This window comes from Pelophylax lessonae (genome assembly GCF_965119305.1).
Source record: "Pelophylax lessonae genome assembly, chromosome: 8".
NCBI classification, from domain to species: Eukaryota; Metazoa; Chordata; class Amphibia; order Anura; family Ranidae; genus Pelophylax; species Pelophylax lessonae.
Genome location: NC_138775.1, coordinates 91,555,506 through 91,575,418, shown reverse-complemented (window position 1 = coordinate 91,575,418; position 19,913 = coordinate 91,555,506). Strand labels below are relative to the sequence as shown.

The window sequence follows — 19,913 nt, the reverse complement described above, 5'->3', positions numbered from 1 at the left end:
TCTATATGTGATATGAATATTTGGGGAAACGTACACTTTAATGTAAAGTAAGTGTGTGCAATACCACTATATCATTTACAACTCCATGTTTTTTAGGTATGTTGCATAACTTTTGACGTTTTTTATTGGTTTCAGGTATTTAATAAATTTCCTTCTGGATGCCACTCTGGGCATGCTGCTGATTTATGCGGGTGTAAGAGTGATAAGCTGTGTAGTGGAATGGAGACAGTGGGACTCCCTACGGTTTGGAGAATACGGTACATTGTTTTCTTTACATTTGTGATTTATGTTAGATTACGTGTACATTGTTGTTTTTTTTCCCTTGGAACTGGGTTACCAGTTGTCATCAGAATTTAAAGGGACATTGGACCCAATATATTAAAACTGGAGGGAAGTTCAAAACCAAGCGTAGAGAGTATTATTTCACTGAAAGGGTAGTTGATACTTGAAATAGACTTCCAGCAGTGGTCAGGGAGTCAGTGAACACTAAGGCTGCATTCACACCTGAGCGTATAGTTTTCAGGCATTTTTTGGGCGTTTTTGTAGGCGTTTTTTCAAGCATTTTTCGGGCGTTTCTCTGGCGTTTGTTGAATTTTTTTATGAGTGTTTTTAGGGCATTTTATGAGCGTTTTTTTGGGGCGTTTTTTGCAGCCGTTTTGATTTATGTAAAAAAATGGCTGTGCTAAAAGGAAGGGGTTGTGACCACCTGTGTGTTTGAAAAACGCCGGTGAAACGCAGATAACGGCGTTTAATGCATTCCTATGGGACCAGAACAGCTCTTGTTCAGCCCAAAAAGAAGCTCCTGTACTTTTTTGAGCTACAGGCGTTTTGCTACAGGGGACAAAACTGACAAAACTTAAGATGTGAACAGGGGCCATTGAAATGAATGGGATTTTGATTGTTGGGCGTTTTGGGTTTTCACAGATGAGCTTTTTATGGGCTCAAAAACACTCAGGTGTGAACAGGGCCTAAGTGGTTTAAAAAATGCATGGGACAAACCTAGGTCTATACTCAGACAAAAAAGTTAAGGGAAAAAAAAAATACAAAACATGTATTAAAAAAAACAGGCAGACTTGATTTTTTCTGTCATTTTTCTATGTTTTTATTTTTCTAAAAAACATACATACTCAGTACCTTTATTTGGACCCATCTGTGTCTGTTCTAATGGTAACACCTGACAGCATGTTCAGAAAATACTTTTAAAATCTCCCCTGCTTCAACTTCCTCTAGGAGAGTGGCTGTACTTGCTCTACATGGCCCTAATGTGAAAATGTAGCCACTCTCCTCAGCGCACTATCAACATGGACTTCGCACACTCAGCTGCCCCCACAGGCTTCAGACTGACAGCTGGCACTTGGACATTTGTGGTGAAGAGGGGCTAGCACTGCACTAATCTCATAGGTTTACTAGGTGGATCGGGAATGGAATACTTCCCCCACACTGCCACAGTTGCACTACTGTGAGCACAAAGAGAGCGGCATCAGTCTCTGGGTTGGGCAGGGAGCCACTGCTACTGTCATATCTTCCAGTTTCCTGCACATTACTGCCTCTGTCTATCCTGCACAGCAGGGAGCCTGGGAGTTTTGGTGTCTCAGTGAGCATGCAAGAAGGCAGAGAATCGGGTACACACTTCCCTTTTCTACTTCATTTTAAAATTCAGGTCTAAGAATAGAAAGCAATTCAGTCCGTATTTGTATTTTGTTGCAAAATTTTTAAAACCCGTGTGTTCAAACTTCCTTTACAAATACAATGACACTACTCCAGTCTTTTTCAGCCTCTCTACTCTGGTGGAACAGTTGAAAATGTTTTCAGATCTCGGGGAACCCCTGAAATATTATTTTTTTGATCCACAACGTGTGTAGAAATAACAATTGATAAAAGTATAAATATTATATTTTACTCCTATGCAGTTGTGCTCAGTGAAACATTACCTTTCCATTGTTGCTCAGTGCAAATCTTACTCTGTGTCAGTGCTAAGTGGAAACTTTGTTCTACATTGAGAATAAACAAAAGCAAAGAACGGGACTTAAAAAGTGCTAATTATCACACAATTGTTTAAAATGTAACAGTTTATTTTAATATGCTAATTATCACACAATTGTTTAAAATGTAACAGTTTATTTTAATAATAAAAGTTTTTTTCTCTATGGTTCATTGACAGATGCAGCTCCATATTCTTCTTAAAGCGGAGTTCCACCCGAAATTTATACTTACCTCCATCTTCTCGCTCCCGGTCACCTGAAAAACAAATGGATAATCGCAATTTTTTTTTTTTTTTCCACTTACCTTTTAGAGAAAATATACTCACCTTACTTCCTTCTTCCTCCCCTCGGCGGCCACGGCGATTCGTCACTTCCTGGCTTTTGCAATGATTCCTGGGAGCTGAACGTCATCGCTCCCAGGAATCATTGCGCCTGCACCGGCCCCGACGTCAGTTCCGGGGCGCGCGCGTCATTCCCTTCTAAACAGCTTCTGGGCATGCCCAGAAGCTGTGGAGCGATGACGCGCGTGACCCGGAAGTGACGTCGGGGCCGGTGCAGTGCATCGTGGGACCAAAGAAGAAGGAAGAGGACGCGGAAGAGGATCGCGCTGGCTTCAAGCTGCCCACACCTGAGATGGCAGCGCTGGACAAGACAATTTCAAGGTAAGTATTTCTCCTGAAAGGTAAGTGCAACCCGGGACAGATCAGAGGCTAGCCATTGTGGAATGTACTAGCCCTGACTGTCCCGGGGGTATTTTTAGAAAAAAATGTATAACGAGGGTGGAACTCCGCTTTAAGCATAGGGTTATGCTGCCCCCTACAGGAGTAGGACACTAGGCAGGAAAAGTCTTTACCACGCCTATGGGGCAGTCCCAGGGGGTATACACCCACTCACTCTGCTATAGGCATTCAGTTTTTTTTTTCCTACCTTGTTCAGGAGTAAGGACCTAGTTCCTGCTAGGATTTCAGTCCTAGCATGTTTTTTATGTAAGAAAGGGAACCTTGTGTCTAAATTTTTTTTTATTTTTTAGCTAGATATGTTCCTTAGAGAACTACAGTCAACGGCTGGGCATCGGACTAAATATTCTAGATCCTTATGGCCTCCCAGTCTGGCCAGCGAGCGTGTGCATGTCGCAACTCCGCGCTAGGCCTCGCCACGACATTGCACCACTGGACGGGGGCTGGCCCGCGAGTGAAACCACCTTTCTGGGACGCACATGACCTGGTTTGTCTTGAGTCGCAGCGTACCCCTTGGCGGTCAGCACCCCCAGCCCGGATGGAGATGTGGTCTGTCCAGGGTGGCGCCCACCTGATTTATCTTTGGTATGGTGAGTAGTGTCCCCCCAGATCTCTTGCGGTCGGTCTCGGGGGTGGGGGGGGACCTGGGCCCCTCCCTGGGACTGTCAGACTCTCGGGTTACCCCCAATGTCCCCCCTTGTATGTGGAGTCCCTAGGGATCATCGACCATCCAAGGCTCCCCCCTCAGGCCATCCTCCCCACTATTTCATAGGGGGTCCCTACCTTAGCCGGGTACGGTGCAGGGGCTGTAGCAGGCGATGGGGGCCCTCGGGGGGCACGCAGATGCAGCTGATCGCGTGATCCTTTGGGGGGGGTTTAATCCTGGTGGGGGTCCCTGCCAGGGCTCCCTATGCCTGATGATCGCTGGATCCCTCAGGGGATGGTGTGCCGTGGATGCCGCCATTTACCAGTAGATCTGCAGTATTAGGCTAAGCAGCCATCTTTTAGTAGTTTCCCATTGAAATGCTTTGGGCAGCAATTTAGTCGTGACCTCCCCATTGAAATGCATTGGGCGGCCATTTTCTCGTAGTCTGAGAACAATGTACAGCAGTGAGTGGCAAGGCTTTAACTCTAGTGCTGACCCAGGTACTTCCTCTAACTGGGAAGATCATTTTTTCTACACATTTTAGGCCAGCTCTGCTTTCCCTGATATCGGGTGGTGGTGAGTCGATTGGGGTCCCTGTATGTCGCTCTCCCAATCTGCTGTATTGCAGTTTAGTGTGTTGGGACTTGTAGTAACGCTGGTGCATTGGTGTGGGGCCATTTTCTGCAGTATTCTTAAAGAGAAAGTCTCGCCTACTGATCCCCTCCTTGGTGTTGCAGGGACCTCCGGGGTAAACAACCCTTATCTGCCTTAGTGGCTGTTTTTGAAACCCTGGTGTCAAAAGCTGATTTGGTCCTAAAAAAGAGGACTAGTAGAAAGCGCCCACTGCCCTCACCTGCCTCATCTGTATCCTCAGATTCTGAGGTTGATATGGCCACCACAGACGCAATTCACACTGAGGGATCTGCGTCATCGCACTCTGATGGCAAGGATGAACTTTTCTCATCTACAGCCCTACGGGAAAACACGCTGGTGGAGGCACTTAGTGTTAGTGCGGGAAACTCTAAAAATGGCGGATGATTCTACAGCACCAGGGATGCAGGTGTCCTTTGGCTCATGCAAATCCCAGAACTCGGAAAAGGTTTTCCCTTGTTTCCCTTGAACTTTTTGACAAAATTGTCACTGAACAGTGGGGGCACCTTAAACACATTAATGGTGCCGAAGCGCTTTAAGAAGCGCTACCCCTTTGCGGACGCTGTAGTCAATAAATGGTCCAAGCCTTACTATTTATATGTGATGTGGTTTCCCTTGCGGCTAGAATTTCTGTGGTATGGGTGACCATTGGACGCATGGTGTGGCTAAAAAAAGCTGTACTGCGGACTAGGCTTCTAAAAAGGCTCTGTCAGATCTCCCCTTTACAGGGGACCGCCTGTTTGGTGGTTCGTTGAATGAACTTATGAAAGGGCTTACGGGTGGGAAGAGTAGTCTTCTTCCTCAGTCTGCTAAGGGCAAGTCTCCGCATCACAGACTGGGCCCCTATTTTTCAGCACGCAGGAGAAAGGATCTAAGCCATTTTAGATCATCTGGGGGTTCCAAAAAGACGTGGTCAGGGAAGCCGAGAGCAGGCCCTTCAGATCTGCAGACAAATCCCCTTCTGCATGAAGGGGCGCCCTCACCCGTAACTGGAGTGGGGAGACGTCTTAATTTCTTTCCGGAACCATGGACCTCCTTGATTCAGGACAAATGGGTCCACGAACTGATCCGATTGGGTTACAAGATCAAATTCAGATCTCAACCGTCGGACAGATTTTTTCCGTCCAATCTGCGCCTGTCTCCAGATCAGCTAAGGGATCTACGAGGCAGTACAAATCTGCTGTCGCAAGGGGGTGATTGTTCCTTTTCCCTCTCTGGAACGATTTCAGTGGTTCTATTCAAACCTGTTCACTGTTCCCAGGAAAGAAGGCCAAAGGAAATGTGTCCAATACTGGACCTCAAGGCTCTAAACTGCTTTGTGCAGGTACAGAAGTTTCGAAAGGAGTCCATTCGCACGGTAGTGGCATCCTTACACCAAGGGGAATTTTTGGCCTCCATCGATATCAAGGACGCATATCTACACATCTTTATTTACGCTGGACACCAGCGTTTTCTTCGCTTCGCTGTAGGAGAGGAGCGTTATTATTTTGTGGTGTTACCCTTTTGGTCTCGCCTCCACTCCCAGGGTCTTCACCAAAGTGTTGGCTCTGATATTGGCATTACTGTGACAGCCGGGGGATTGCGGTACTGGGGTACTTGGACGATCTCCTCCTAAGAGCAGACTCACATTCAGTCCTGTCAATCACTGTACGGACTCTGCAAGAGTTTGGTTGGAACATCAATTTTAAAAAAATCTACTCTGGTCCCATCTTCCAAACCGGATTATCTGGGACTGACTCCGGACTCAGGCTCAGCGAGGATGTTTCTCCCTCTGAAAAAGTTGCAAAAGTTACAGAGGGCGATTCGCTTGCTGATATCCAGTAATTTTTCCTCTGTGTACTTGCATCCGAGTGCTAGGCCTGATGGTGTCTACCTTCGGGATGGTTCCGTTCGGAGTCAAAATACAAGAAGTGCTCTACTGTGGTGGCTCCGTTCCTTGGCTCTGCATCAGGGCAAGTCCTTCCTTCCCTTGTATTGGACCGTGGTAAGCACGGATGCCAGCCTGTCCGGTTGGAGTGGAGTGCTTGGAAAGATGTGTGTTCAGGGGACCTGGACTCTGGAGTCCAGACTACCAATCAATAATCTGGAACTCAGAGCGATAAAGTTTTGCTTGAGTCACAGGACAAATAGTCTACAAGGCTGTCCAGTTTGAATTTAATCAGACAATGCCACGGCAGTGGCTTACGCCAATCAATGGGGCACCAAGAGTGTCCTGGTGGCCTGGGAGGTAGCCGAGATCCTAAAATGGGCAGAAAACTTTGTTCCAGCTCTCTCCGCCGTGCATATCCCCGGAGTGGAAAATTGGTAGGCGGATTACAGAGATCGTCAGGTGTTGGATCAGGGGGAATGGTCCCTTTACCTGGAGGTGTTTTCACCTGCTGTGTGTCCGGGGGGGGGGGGGGGGAGGGACACCCAATGTGGACCTGTTAGCCTCGGGGCTCAACAAGAAGGTACAGAGTTTTGTGCTCAGGTCTCAGGATCCTCTGGCGGACACCACAGATGCACTGATGGCTCCTTGAGGTCACTATTGGCTGATCTATGCGTTTCCCCTGCTAAAACTTCTGCCAAGGCTTCTGCACAGAATAGAGGTGGAAAGGATTCCGGTCATTCTGGTGGCTCCAGACTGGCCTCGCCATCTTGGTACGCCGATCTGGTAAGGTTGGTCGCCGATGTTCCTTGAAGACTTCCTCTCAGGGAAGATCTGCGGTCTCAAGGGCCGATCTTCCATCCTGCTTTACAGTCGCTGGCTTTAACGCTGTGGCTGTTGAAAGCCAGGTATTGAAGGATAGGGGTCTTTCTGACTCAGTGATTCCTACACTGTTGAGGGCTAGTAAATCTACCTCTAGGAAGATTTATCATCGTACATGGAAAATGTATATCGCATAGTGTGAATCGATTAAGGTGCATCCAAGCTCATTTTCAGTGGCTAGGATATTGGCCTTCCTCCAGAGAGGGGTTGAGCAGTTGTTGGCCTTGGGTACCTTTTTAAGGGCCAGGTGTCGGCCTTGGCGGTGTTTTTTCAACGTCCTTTAGCTGCGCATTCTTTGATTCGCACCTTTATCCAGGGAGTTTGCTATATGGCTCCTCCGATATGGTCCCTGTTACCTCCGTGGGATCCTAACTTCGTACTGTCAGTCCTTCAGAAACCTCCCTTTGAAAACATTAGAAAGATTCCTCTGCCTACACTGTCACAGAAGTTAGCCTTTTTGGTGGCTATTACCTCTGCGCGCCCTATCTGATGGTCCACACAGATGAACTGGTACTTCGACCAAATCAGTCTTTTCTTCCTAAGGGGGTCTCTGATTTCTATTTGAATGAAGGCATTGTGCTGCCTTCACTTTGTCCTAAGCCCAAGCATCCTAAAGAAATTGTTTTGCATTCTTTGGATGTGGTTTGGGCAATTAGGGTTTACCTGGCGGCTACTGAGTCTTTCAGGAAATAAGACTCTTTGTCCTTATGGAAGGAACTCGGAAGGGATTGGCTGCATCTGCTGCGACCATATTCAGATGGATCAGGCAGACGGTGGTACAGGCTTATTTAGGGTCAGGTTCCACCTTTTCCTGTGAAGGCACATTCTACTAGGGTGCCAAGTGCTTCTTGGGCATTTCGCCATCAGGCGTCAGTAATACAAGTTTGCAAGGCAGCAACTTGCTCGTCTGTTCACACGTTCACAAAATTCTACAAAGTAGATATGTTGGCATCCTCGGATGCTTCCTTTGGCCGCAAGGTTTAGCAGGCTGCTGTTTAAGAGAGAATTTGGTCTATTTTGGAATTTTAGTGTATGTTGTTTCTAATTGAGCTCCAGTTGTTCCTGGTTGAGCTCCATGTTACCTGGTTGGCTAATTTTAGCCTTTGGGAATTCCATTCCTTTCTGCATTGTTTTCCCACCCCTCATGTTAATATTCCTTTGGGACGTCCCAATGGTTAAGAAGAATATGGAGCTGCGTCTGTCCATGAACAATAGAAAACTGGATTTTTGACTTACTTTAAAATACTTTTCTCTGAAGTTCATTGACAGACGCAGCAGCCGCTCCCCCAATATATACGAGTTGGGTTGGGTTTTTTTTTTTTCTTCTGACAGTGTTTGCAACAAAACTGAATGCCTATAGCAGTGAGTGGGTGTATACCCCCAGTAACTGCCCCATAGGCATGGTAAAGAATTTTCCTGCCTAGTGTCCTGCCCTTACTACTATTTTAACCCAATGGTTAAAAAGAATATGGAGCTGCGTCTGTCAATGAACTTCAGAGAAAAGGATTTTACAGTAAGTCAAAAAAACATTTTTTTTTTTTAAAACAGCAGTCATGATGAGTTCATTTTGTAATACCAGATTTAGCTTTCACATTCTATGTTACAGCAGATGGAACAGTCTCAACATTTTTCACCAAGTTTTTTGGCTTCCTCAGGAGTTTATGTAGCAATCTGACCTGTATGGCAAACTATCTATGAAGAAATAAACAAAGTATGAAAATGTTATACCAAGTATGAATTTGCATAACAGTAGTATAACATACAGCCTAAATTTTTCTATTACTTAATTGCATTGCACATATACCAAAGTGCTGGCTACTGCTCTGAACATGCCACAAATGCCTACCTGTTGGATCAAAAATGAGAAGTGGGAAGTATCATCTATTTTTGTGTCAAGGTCTGGAACCAACACAATGATGACCAAAGCGGCTAGATAGATGCCCACATGGAGAACTAAAAGTCCAGGCTACATAAACAAATATTCATAATTACATATGAGGTTGTATTGAAAACAGCTAAGATGTAGATCTTCTATTTGTGAACCATTAAAACGGGGCTTGACAAATTTTCCTGAAATCTAGGAGCCAGCTAAAAAAGTTAGGAGCCATTTTTTTTTTTTTTTAAACTAACAACCAAGCTTTATTTAATAAAACGGATACTAAATTTACACATAAATATGACTAGAACCCCACTCTCCTCTATAGCACAATTGGATGAAAACAGACTCTGTCTCTTTCCATCCGATGCCATCTGATCCGATCCACGGGATGGATAGAAAACAGAACCACCATCCATCTGCTTTTGGTGGACAGGATCAGATGGCGGCAGATTACTGCTCCATAGAGGAGAATCAAGGGTCCGATCAGGTCTGCCTGAAAAACTGACAGGCGGACCTGATCAGACAGCCCGTGTGAAAGGGGCCTTCGGCTGTGGCATGGCGATGAGGGAAAAAAAAAAAAAGTATATATATATATATATATATATATATATATATATATATATATATATATATATAATCTATCTATCTATTTATATAGATATATATTTATATATATATTTTTTTTTTAATAATTGGAAAAAAAAAGATTTTTTTTTTATTTTTTTAATAATTAAAAAAAAAAAAGAAAAAAATATATATTTTTATTTTTTTTACATTTAAAAAATAAATTAAATAATAATAACCACACTTCCTGTCAAAGGTAACTAACTGGACAGGGAGATGGCAATGAATGAATTGAGAACAAAAAGGCAGTGGAAACAGTCATTACAACAGTCATTACTCCCGGCCTCCACAAGAGGGCGCCAGTTCCCCATTGGAAGCCTGTCATCTCAAGTAGGCCGAAAAGCCGGGGCCTCAATTTTCGGACGGCCCAGAAGTCCGTGCACTCCGTGCGCGGAAGTCCGGGCAAAAATGACAGGACACCTTCTGCAGGGCACCCCCAGGCGCCAGGTCGCTAATTCTAGTCGCAAATGCGACCTGGCGCCCGGGGATTGTCGAGCCCTGCATTAAAATATTGCTTCACCTAGGATCATCTTGAGACCCTGCTTTGGGTTGGTAAAAAAGTGGAACTTGTATATTGACCTATAAAAACAAGGTATCTTTAGTTACTTAATTACTCATTATGAATTATATGATTATCACAATCACATGAGGAGAAAGTGCATATATTTTTTATTACTATTTATTATTATTTTAATTGTTAGCCTTACTGACATAGGGTCACATATTTATTAGCATATTTATGCACCTTATTAGCTTCAACTTCTAATTAAATTACATTATATTGCATTATTTTAAGGACGTTCCATGATATGGTATATATGCATTCTCTTCATCCTCCCCTCATGTATGAGGGTCAGCCGTCCAAAGGTGATTAGTAACATTGTAAACTTATGTTTAACTTACAATCTCTGCAGTATGTCTAAAGAACTGTTGCTCTCTCGTGACTCCAGCAAAATGGCCGCCATCCAGCTTGCCTTTTATCCCTCCCACCCCGCCAGGCATGTAATGTCATGGTCGGAGTGCAAACATAACCTAGTGCAGTGGCACATGCACAGGGACTGCTCCAATTGCAAAATTAGTGACAAGGCTTAGATGGAACCAATGCCTCTCACTGCTGCTTGTGATCCGAAGGAAACTGCGCCACCTCAGGTGGGAGGCATAGGCGACTATCACTCAAGAATGGTTGTCTTAGTAGGCCTGGGCCAAGTGAGGCAGCACAACCTATGGCTGGAGGTGCACATTTCAACTACAGTTGGCCACAGAAGCCATCGAAGTTGGCTCTTGCCAGCGAAACCATGGGACAGGGTCAATGCCACCGCCATGGATGGACAAAATTTGGCACAGTGTTAGCAAAATCAAAACACCGTGCCCTGGCATCCATATGGCCATCAGTGTGCACTGCATTATACATGGTCATCACTTCTATTGTATGTTGGAAACATTTAATTTCAGCATGGCATAAATTTACAAGATGGCAAATGGCATTCTACAAATGACCAACTAACAGGAATGGTAAAGTGCAGTACGTTACAAATCCATCTTAGTAGAACAATATTACATATGTGTGTAGCACATGACAACATAATTGACTGTGCAAACAAGGGTCAACTTAGGGCATTCATTTAGAGAGAGGGCTTAAAGCTTAAGCAGTCATTAAGACCAGGAGGTCGTGTAGCCCCCACTTGGATTCTTGTTGTAACAGGCATTTTTCTACACTTCGTGTGTTGGTATATGTACAATACCAGCACTTTAGTATTTGTGCAATTCAATTATGTAATGGAAAAAATGTAAGCTGTATGTTATATTATCATTATACGAATTCCTATAGGTATAAGATTTTCACACTTTGTATATTTCTTTATAGATAGTTTGCCATACAGCTCAGTTTACTACATAAACTTCTGAGGAAGCCGAATAACTTGGCTAAACAGCATCTGCTGTAACATAAAGTGTTTAAACGAAATCTTTACTAAAGCTTTAAAGTCCCCACCTTCTTTGCTTTTGTATATTCTAAATAAATAAATGGGATGTGGTGCTTGGTGTAAATTATCTTCTGTCCAAGACCGGTGCTTTACAAATTTAATCTTCATTGGTGTTTAGTGCATGTGCATGTTTTTTCCCATTTTTTTTTGGGGGGGGGGGGGGGGGGGGGTTGTTTTTTTTACATGTTTTTGCATGTGTGCAATCACCAAAATAGCCATTGTATCATGTTCTCTCTTTAGAGGAATGATTCAGTTTTAATACCAAATATACAGCAATGTTTACAGCATTTCCACGACTGGAAATGTTATATTCTCTTTTGAACTATAGATAGCACAGATGTTCATCAGCTATTTATACAGTATAGTTTTGTGTCACTTTTATTCCCAGAAGACCAATAAAAAGGATGTTTAATTCTAAATACATTGGATACTGACCAGTTAAAGTAGGAATGTTCTTCTCGGGGTGTTTTTCTGGGTGTCTGAGTCACTCATTCCTTGCTCTAGGATTTGTTCTGCTTCCTGGCACAATGTCAGCTGTTGTGTAGTAAGCACATGTTATGTTAACAGTCTTTCTGTATGCAGTATAGCTGTTAACATTGAAAAGGATACAGGCCCGTGGCTGATTTAAAATTAAACTCAGCAATTTCTTATATTTCCCTTCAGGAAATGAAGAGATCTGTGACCCACTTTATAGCACTGATAATGCTTGATTCTGTAGAATAGGAGGAAGGGACATTGCCCAGAGCTCAGTGGCTGTGCTTGGCTTTGGTATTTGTGAACATATTTTCTTTTGAAGGTATTTGTGAAGATGCTGGTTCTTTTATACAACTGTTAGTGTTTAGCATCTATCATAGAACATTAAATTGAAGCATAGCTTGTGTATAACCACAATAATATGTCTCTGTTAAGAAATGCTGTCCCTTTTTAAATACACAGCTAACAGGGAATAAATGCCAATGGATCTCAGTTTTGGGTGAGCTGAATCATAGACTGGCAATATCTATTGAGGAAGTAAAGTAGTGACTAATTGTTACAATAAGGGGCTCACAGATTTCTGTTGGGAAATCTTGCTATTGAGAGATCTAAGACATTGTGAAAATATAATATATAAAGTGAGGGAAAAAAAGTATTTGATCACCTGCTAATTTTGTACGTTTGCCCACTGACAAAAAAAGCAGTCTGTCATTTTAATGGTTTATTTTAATAGTGAGAAAATATCCAGAAAACTGCATTTCAAAAAAGCTATCAATTGATTTGCATTTTAATGAGTGAAATAAGTATTTGATCCCTTTGCAAAACATGACTTAGTATAGCTAGCATAGCTGAACCTGAGATCTGTCCCTGTGTCACTGTCACCTCCCCCCACACATGTTAGTAAGCACCAGGCATACATTAACCCCTCCCTCTCCAATAAAATTAACCCCTTCCCTGCCAGTGTCATTTTTACAGTTACATTGCATATTTATAGCACTGATTACTGTAGAAATGTCACTGGTAACCCCAAAAGTGTCAATGTCAGTCAAGGGTCCGATCTGTCCGCCGCAATGTCGCAGTCTCGCAAAAAAAATCGCAGATCGCCGCCATTACTCATTAACAAAAAAAAACACCAAAAACGACAGAAATCTTTCCCTTAGTTAGTAAACGCAATAACTTTTGTGCAAACGAATCAAAATACGCTTATTGCGATTTTTTTTCCACATTTTTTGGGGGGGAATTTCATATAAAAAAATTTGAAAAATATTGTTATTTTTTCAAAATTGTCGCTCTTTTTTTTTGTTTATAGCGCAAAAAGTAAAAATCGCACAGGTGATCAAATACCACCAAAAGAAAGCTCTGCTTGTGGTGAAAAAAGGACGTAAATTTATTTTGGGTACAGCGTCGCATGACCGCGCAATTGTCAGTTAAAGTCGCACAGTGCCGAATCGCAAAAAGTGGCCCAGACGTAAGGCAGCAAAATCCTCCGGTGGTAAAGTGGTTAGGAGCACTCCCTTTAAGACAGTGCTCCTAATCTCAGCTCATTACCTGTATAGAAGACACCTGGGAGCCAGAAATCTTGCTGATTGCTAGGGGGTCAAATACTTATTTCACTCATTAAAATGCATATCCATTTAAAACTTTTTTGAAATGTGTTTTTTTGTATATTTTTATTATTCTGTCTCTCCCTGTTAAAATAAAACTACCATTACAATCAGAGACTGAGCATTTCTTTATCAGTGGGCAAATGTACAAAATCAGCAAGGGATCAAATACTTTTTTTCCCTCACTGTAATATGTACATCCATTGCAATCTGCATGTCAACATCACATATTCATTCAACAGATCACATACGTTTTCAAACAAGAGAGAGAACCAAAAAAGGTATAAAATTAGAATGCACTCTAGAAATTTGCAACACTCTTGAGGTGCAGAACATACAGTGCATCCGAAAAGTATTCACAGCGCTTCCCTTTTTCCACATTTTGTTCTGTTACAGCCTTATTCCAAAAGGGATTGAATTCATGATTTTTCTCAAAATTCTACAAACAATACTTCATAATGACAAGGTGAAAGAAGTTTTGTTTGAAATCTTTGCAATTTTTTTAAAAATAAAAAACAAAGAAAATCCCATGTACATAAGTATTCACAGCCTTTGCTCAATACTTTGTTGAAGCACCTTTGGCACCAATTACAGCCTCTAATCTTTCTGAGTATGATGCTACAAGCTTGGCACGCTTATTTTTGGGCAGTTTCTCCCATTCTTCTTTTCAGGACCTCTCAAGCTCCATGAGGTTGGATGGGGAGTGTAGGTGCACAGCCATTTTCAGATCTCTTCAGAGATGTTAAATCGGGTTCGTCTGGGCTCTGGCTGGGCCACTCAAGGACATTTCCCTCAATCCTGACTAGTCTCCCAGTTCCTGCTACTGAAAAAAAATCCCCACAGCATGATGCTGCCACCATCACCATGCTTCATTGTAGGGATGTATTGGCCAGGTGATGAGTGGGGCCTGGTTTCCTCTAGACATGCTTGCCATTCAAGCCAAAGAGTTCAATTTTTGTTTCATCAGACCAGAAAATTCTGTTTTTCATGATCTGAGAGTCCTTCAGGTGTCTTTTCGGAAACTCTAGGCGGGCTGTCATGTGCCTTTTACTGAGGAGTGACTTCTGTCTGGCCACTCTGCCATACAAGCCTGATTGGTGGAGTGCTGCAGAGATGGTTGTTCTTCTAGAAGGTTCTCCTTCCTTTCTTCCCGATCGCTAAGCCTGGCTGGGTGGTCCGCTCTAGGGTGAGTCCTGGTGATTCCAAACTTCTTCCATTGATGGATGATGGAGGCCACTGTGCTCATTGGGACCTTCAATGCTGCAGAAGTTTTTCTGTACCCTTCCCCAGATCTGTGCCTCAATAAAATCCTGTCTTGGAGGTCTACAGACAATTCCTTGGACTTCATGGCTTGGTTTGTGCTCTGACATGCACTGAACTGTGTGACCTTATATAGACAGATGTGTGCCTTTCCAAATCATGTCCAATCAACTGAATTTACCACAGGTGGACTCCAATTAGATTGTAGAAAAATCTCAAGGATAATCAGTGAAAACAGGATGCACCTGAGTTCAATTTCGAGTGTCATGGCAAAGTCTGTGAATATTTATGTACATGTGATTTTTTTTTTTTGCAAAGATTTCAAACAAACTTCTTTCACGTTGTCATTATGGAATATTGCTTGTAGAATTTTAAGGAGAATAATGGATTTAATCCATTTTGGAATAAGGCTATGACATAACAAAATGTGGAAAAAGTGAAGTGCTGTGAGTACTTTCCAGATGCACTGTACATAACCTGGTACAGCCCAGCCACAGCCAGGGTATGCTGAGAAAGTCCAACATTCAACCATTGCATCTATTATAGTCTTAGAATAAAATAAGTCTAAATGTGCAATGCAACCCAATGTTCAACTTTTTTTTGTTTTGTTCCCCCCCCTCTATAACCAAGACAAAGGTAAGTAACAAGGGGGAAATATATAAGGAAAAATATAAGGTGGGGATCCCAGCTGCATTCAGGATCAGCTGAAAATACACTATCAAAGGAAAGTGGCTTTGCACAGCCATTGAAGAGGAGTGGACCAACATTACACAGGCCACAATCAACAACCTGATTAACTCTATGCGAAGGAGATGTGTTGCACTGCATGAGACAAATGGTGGTCACACCAGATATTGACTGGTTTTCTGACCGCCCCTGAACCCCCCAATACAGCAAAACTGCACATTTTAGAGTGGCCTTTTATTGTGGCCAGCCTAAAGTATTTCTGTGCAATAATCATGCTGTCTAATCCGCATCCTGATATGCCACACTTGTGAGGTGGAAGGATTATTTTGGCAAAGGAGAAGTGCTCACTAACACAGATTTGTGAACAATATTTGAGAGAAATAGGCCTTTTGTGTACATAAAAAAAGTCTTAGATCTTTGAGTTCAGCTCATGAAAATTTGGGGCAGAAACAAAAGTGTTGCGGTTATAATTGCCTGTACATTTCTCCTCTCTGGATGAATAGATCTCTACAGTCTCCTGTTATCTCTGCCCTCATCCAGCCCCCTACAGCTCTGCAGCTAGCAATGGCTTTCCCTTGACTCATCCCTCCCTCCCGTGCGGGCAAACTCTCACAAGAGAGAGAGAACGGTGGGCGATGTCATTAGCCTAGGCTTTTTACCAGACAAGAAAGAGGAAGTTTGCTGTAAAAGGCATTTACTGGCAGAAAAAAAATGTTTTACTATCCAAAGTTAAAATAACAAGGGCAGAGGATTTAATGGATGGAAAGACGAAACTTCTTTCCCCAGCTATTAGCATGAATCACTTCTAGCAAGTTTTCCTGACACCAAGAGAACAATAGTGACAGGGGAGTAACCTCCAGTATATCGACAGCCTCAGCTCTGTTCCTGTATGCTGTGTGGAGGAAGGTGTGTCCCTTCCCTCCAATCAGCTCAGTGCTTGGTCCCCCTGTTAGAAAAAACAATAGAACAGCGGGAGAGATCCCTGCATCAACATCTCTTGTGTTGATGCACTGATCTGTATGCCCTTCCCCTCGATTTCCCCTCATCTATTGTTCTGGGGCAAATCTCAAAATTTGGATTTCATCTCACTTTCTCTTTTGGTGACAGTGGTCACAAATGATGAATCTTCCCAGTGGGGACACATACCAGAATGAAAACTCATAAGAAAGTCTAACCATTCCCCACACTATCCATTAATTGACACCATTAATGGCATATTATTCCTCACACTGACACAAGCAATAAGGCACTTTCTCTATCATTCATTGACGGACTCCGTCTCTGTTCTTCATAACAGTAGGGTTATACTGCCTCCTACAGGAGTAGGACACTAGGCAGAAAAAAAGTTCTGGCTACGCCTATGGACAGTCCCGGGGGTATACCCTCTCTCCCTGCTATAGGATGTCAGTTTTAATCGGCCTAGTCAGGAGTGAGGACCTAGTTCCTTGCTGGGATCTCTGGTCCTGGCAAGTTTTTTTTCTAGATAGTTTTTTTTCTTCCTAGTTTTTCACCGGATTTTTTCCCGTGAGATCTACAAGCAACTATGCCGGATCTGGGCGACGGGCTTGATATATAGATCCAGTGGTCACCCCAGCCGGCCAACGAGTGCTAAGTCAGCCAGCCGTGACATAGTCCCACCGGATGGGACTGGCCTTGCAAGTTATACGTCTCGCCAGGTCGCGTATGACCGGGTCTAGGCCCGAGTCAAAGCGTTCCTATTGGCCAACAGCCCCCCCCCACTTTGGCAGAGAGGGGTTCTGTCAGGAGATGGCATCCGCCTGTTCCAGGTATGGTAAGTAAATTGTTCTGCCAAAACCCCCCCCTCCCCCTGGGGGGTTTTGGGGTGGACTCGGGCCCCTCCTTGTGATAGTCGGACTTTCACTTTCCTGAATTCCCCTCTGTCCTGTCTCGCACCCCCTCCCTTATCTGTCCCCCCTCCCTCACTACTGGGGCTATGGGGTGATTGGAGCTACTCCTGGGGGCTTGGACCGGGCGCAGGCCGACAGGAGGGGGGAGGGGGGTGCGCCGCAGGCGACTGGACGAATGATCGTGCGGGGGGGGGTTCACCTGTCACCTGGCGGTCTTGAAATCCTTTGTGTCACAGGTGAAGGTGGCCTGTAAAGGGCGAGGTGCCAGAAAACGCCCCCACCTACCCCTGCCTCGTCTGTTGTGTCAGATTCTGAATCTGATTCAGCCACCTCAGATGTGGGTCTCCCTGCTGGGTCTACCTCCTCGCACCCTGTCTCCTCTGATAGTGAGGATGACACCTCTTCCTCTGCCACCGCGCAAGAAAAGGCGCAGGTGGACACACTGGTTGCATCTGTGCTTGAGACCCTAAAAATGGAGGACGCAGGTTTCGTTTGGCACTCACAAGCCATGCAGAGCGGCTAAGGTTTTGCCCCTTCCCACGTATTTTGACAACATGGTCAAAAAAGAGTGAGACCGCCCAAAGCTTCCCCTTGGGGTGCCTACGCAGATTTCTAGGCGCTACCCCTTTGAGGAGTCCCTTATTAAAAAGTGGACTGTGCCACCTACGGTGGACCCTCCGATCTCCAGACTGAATAAAGCTACCATGGTCCCAATGGAGGATTCCCCATCCTTTAAGGGTCTGGCGGATAGAAAGGCGGAGTCTGTTGCCCGCAATATGTACTCCCTGGCGGGGTTTACTATTGACCTTGTGTCACAAACTTTGACTGAATGGGCTAAGTTACTATGCTGTGACCTGGAGAGAGTAAAACTTCCCTCTGCCTATGCGGAGCTGACGGACCAGTTGATTCAGAGGCTGCATTTTGTTTGCAATGCCTCGCTGGATGTGGCTCCACTATCGGCCAGACTGTCTGTTTCGGCAGTGGTCCTCCAGCGTATACTTTGGCTAAAATGCTGGTCTGCGGATCAGACTTCTAAGAAGGCTTTGACTGATCTACCTTTTCAGGGTGATCGCCTGTTTGCGGCTATCCTTGATGACATTATCAAAGGTCTTGCATTGGATAAGAGTACTTTTCTCCCACAGGCTAACAAGGGTAAGGACCCTCGTCGTAGACAGGGTTACCTCCTTTTCAGCCACAAGAAGTTTTTCTGTCCCTCAGGGGCGAGTGATAAAGAATCAAAGTCCTTCAAGGCCTCCCCGGGTGGCTTCAAGCGACCCTGATCTGGAAAACGGAAGATGTTTTTGCCGGTTTCGGGACCTGTAGCTATCCTGGCTACAAAACAATTGGCTCCACAAGGTCATACTGCCTGGCTACAAGATCGAGTTTCGATCTGTCCCTCCGGTAAGGTTTTTCCACTCCAATGTGCGACTGTCCCCGGATCGCTCACAAGCTCTCTTTGGGGCAGTGCAGGACCTGTTAGAACAAGGAGTAATAGTTCCGGTTTTTTTTCAAACCTGTTTACGGTCCCCATTAAGGAGGGCAAAGTGCGTCCGATTCTGGACCAAAAAGCACTAAATTGCTTTGTGTGAGTTGAAAAATTCAAGATGGAATCTATTCGCACGGTGGTGTCTTCCCTACACCAGGAGAATTCATGGCCTCCATAGACATCAAAGATGCCTGCCTTCACATCCCGATATGTGCAGGACATCAAAGGTTCCTGCGTTTTGCTGTGGGAGAAGATCACTAGTTTGTGGCGTTACCCTTTGGTTTCGCCTCTGCCCCTCGGGTCTTCACAAAACTGTTGGTTCTGGTCCTGGCTTTATTATGCCAGCGGGGGATATCGGTCCTGAGTTACCTGGACGATCTGATTCTCTGTGCAGAGTCTCCAATGGCGCTGGTGACAAACTTAGAGATCACCATGAGAACTCTGGAGGAGTTTGGGTGGATTGTGAACCTGCAGAAGTCGTCCCTGGTTCCTTCAATGAGACTGGACTATCTGGGCCTGACTTTGGATTCACCCTCAGCCAGGGTGTTTCTTTCTCCGGAAAAATTCCAAAAGCTCCAGACTGCGATTCAGCTGTTGCTGGCCAGCAAATGGTCGTCCCTTCGGACTTATATTAGAGTTCTGGGACTGATGGTGTTGTCCTTCGAGGCGGTACCTTTCGCTCAATTCCACAAGAGAATACTCCAAAAGGAAACCCTTCTCAAATGGAACAAAGATCCAAATTCTCTGGACAATCAGATCCAGGTGACCAGGGGGTCCCTTTATATGGTGGATTCGGTCTCTGACGCTCAAACAAGAAAAATCCTTTCTTCCCATTTATTGGACAGTGATCACCACGGATGCCAGTCTGTCTGGGTGGGGAGGTGTTCTAGGCAAGCTTTCTACTCAAGGGGTCTGGTCTCTGGAGGAATCATGGTTACAGATCAATGTTCTGGAGCTGAGAGTGATCAGGCTTTGCTTAGTTCACTGGACGGAGTACCTTTGGGGCTGTCCAGTGCGCATTCAATCGGACAATGCCATGGCTGTGGCTTATGTCAATCACCAAGGGGGCACCAGGAGTGTCCTGGCGGGATTAGAGGTGGTGAGCATCCTTCGTTGGGCGAAACGTTTTGTTCTAGCTCTTTCCCCCGTTCACATTCCCGGAGTGGAAAATTGGCAGGCAAATTACCTCAGTTAGCAGGCCTTGGCTCCAGGAGAATGGTCTTTCCATCCGGAGGTGTTCCAGCAGCTGTGCCTTCATTGGGGCACTCCAGACGTAGATCTGTA

The 19,913-nt window shown here is 44.5% G+C and overlaps 1 protein-coding gene across 1 annotated transcript in view; it reads left to right on the top strand.

Moving 5' to 3' along the window:
• The window catches only part of LOC309562057 (store-operated calcium entry regulator STIMATE-like), a 161,666-nt gene that overhangs the window by 121,298 nt on the left and 20,455 nt on the right, over positions 1 to 19,913 (top strand). The window contains exon 4 of the mRNA XM_082266168.1: positions 136 to 257. Coding sequence (XP_082122294.1) covers positions 136 to 257 — 122 coding nt within the window. The remainder of the gene's footprint in view (positions 1 to 135; positions 258 to 19,913) is intronic.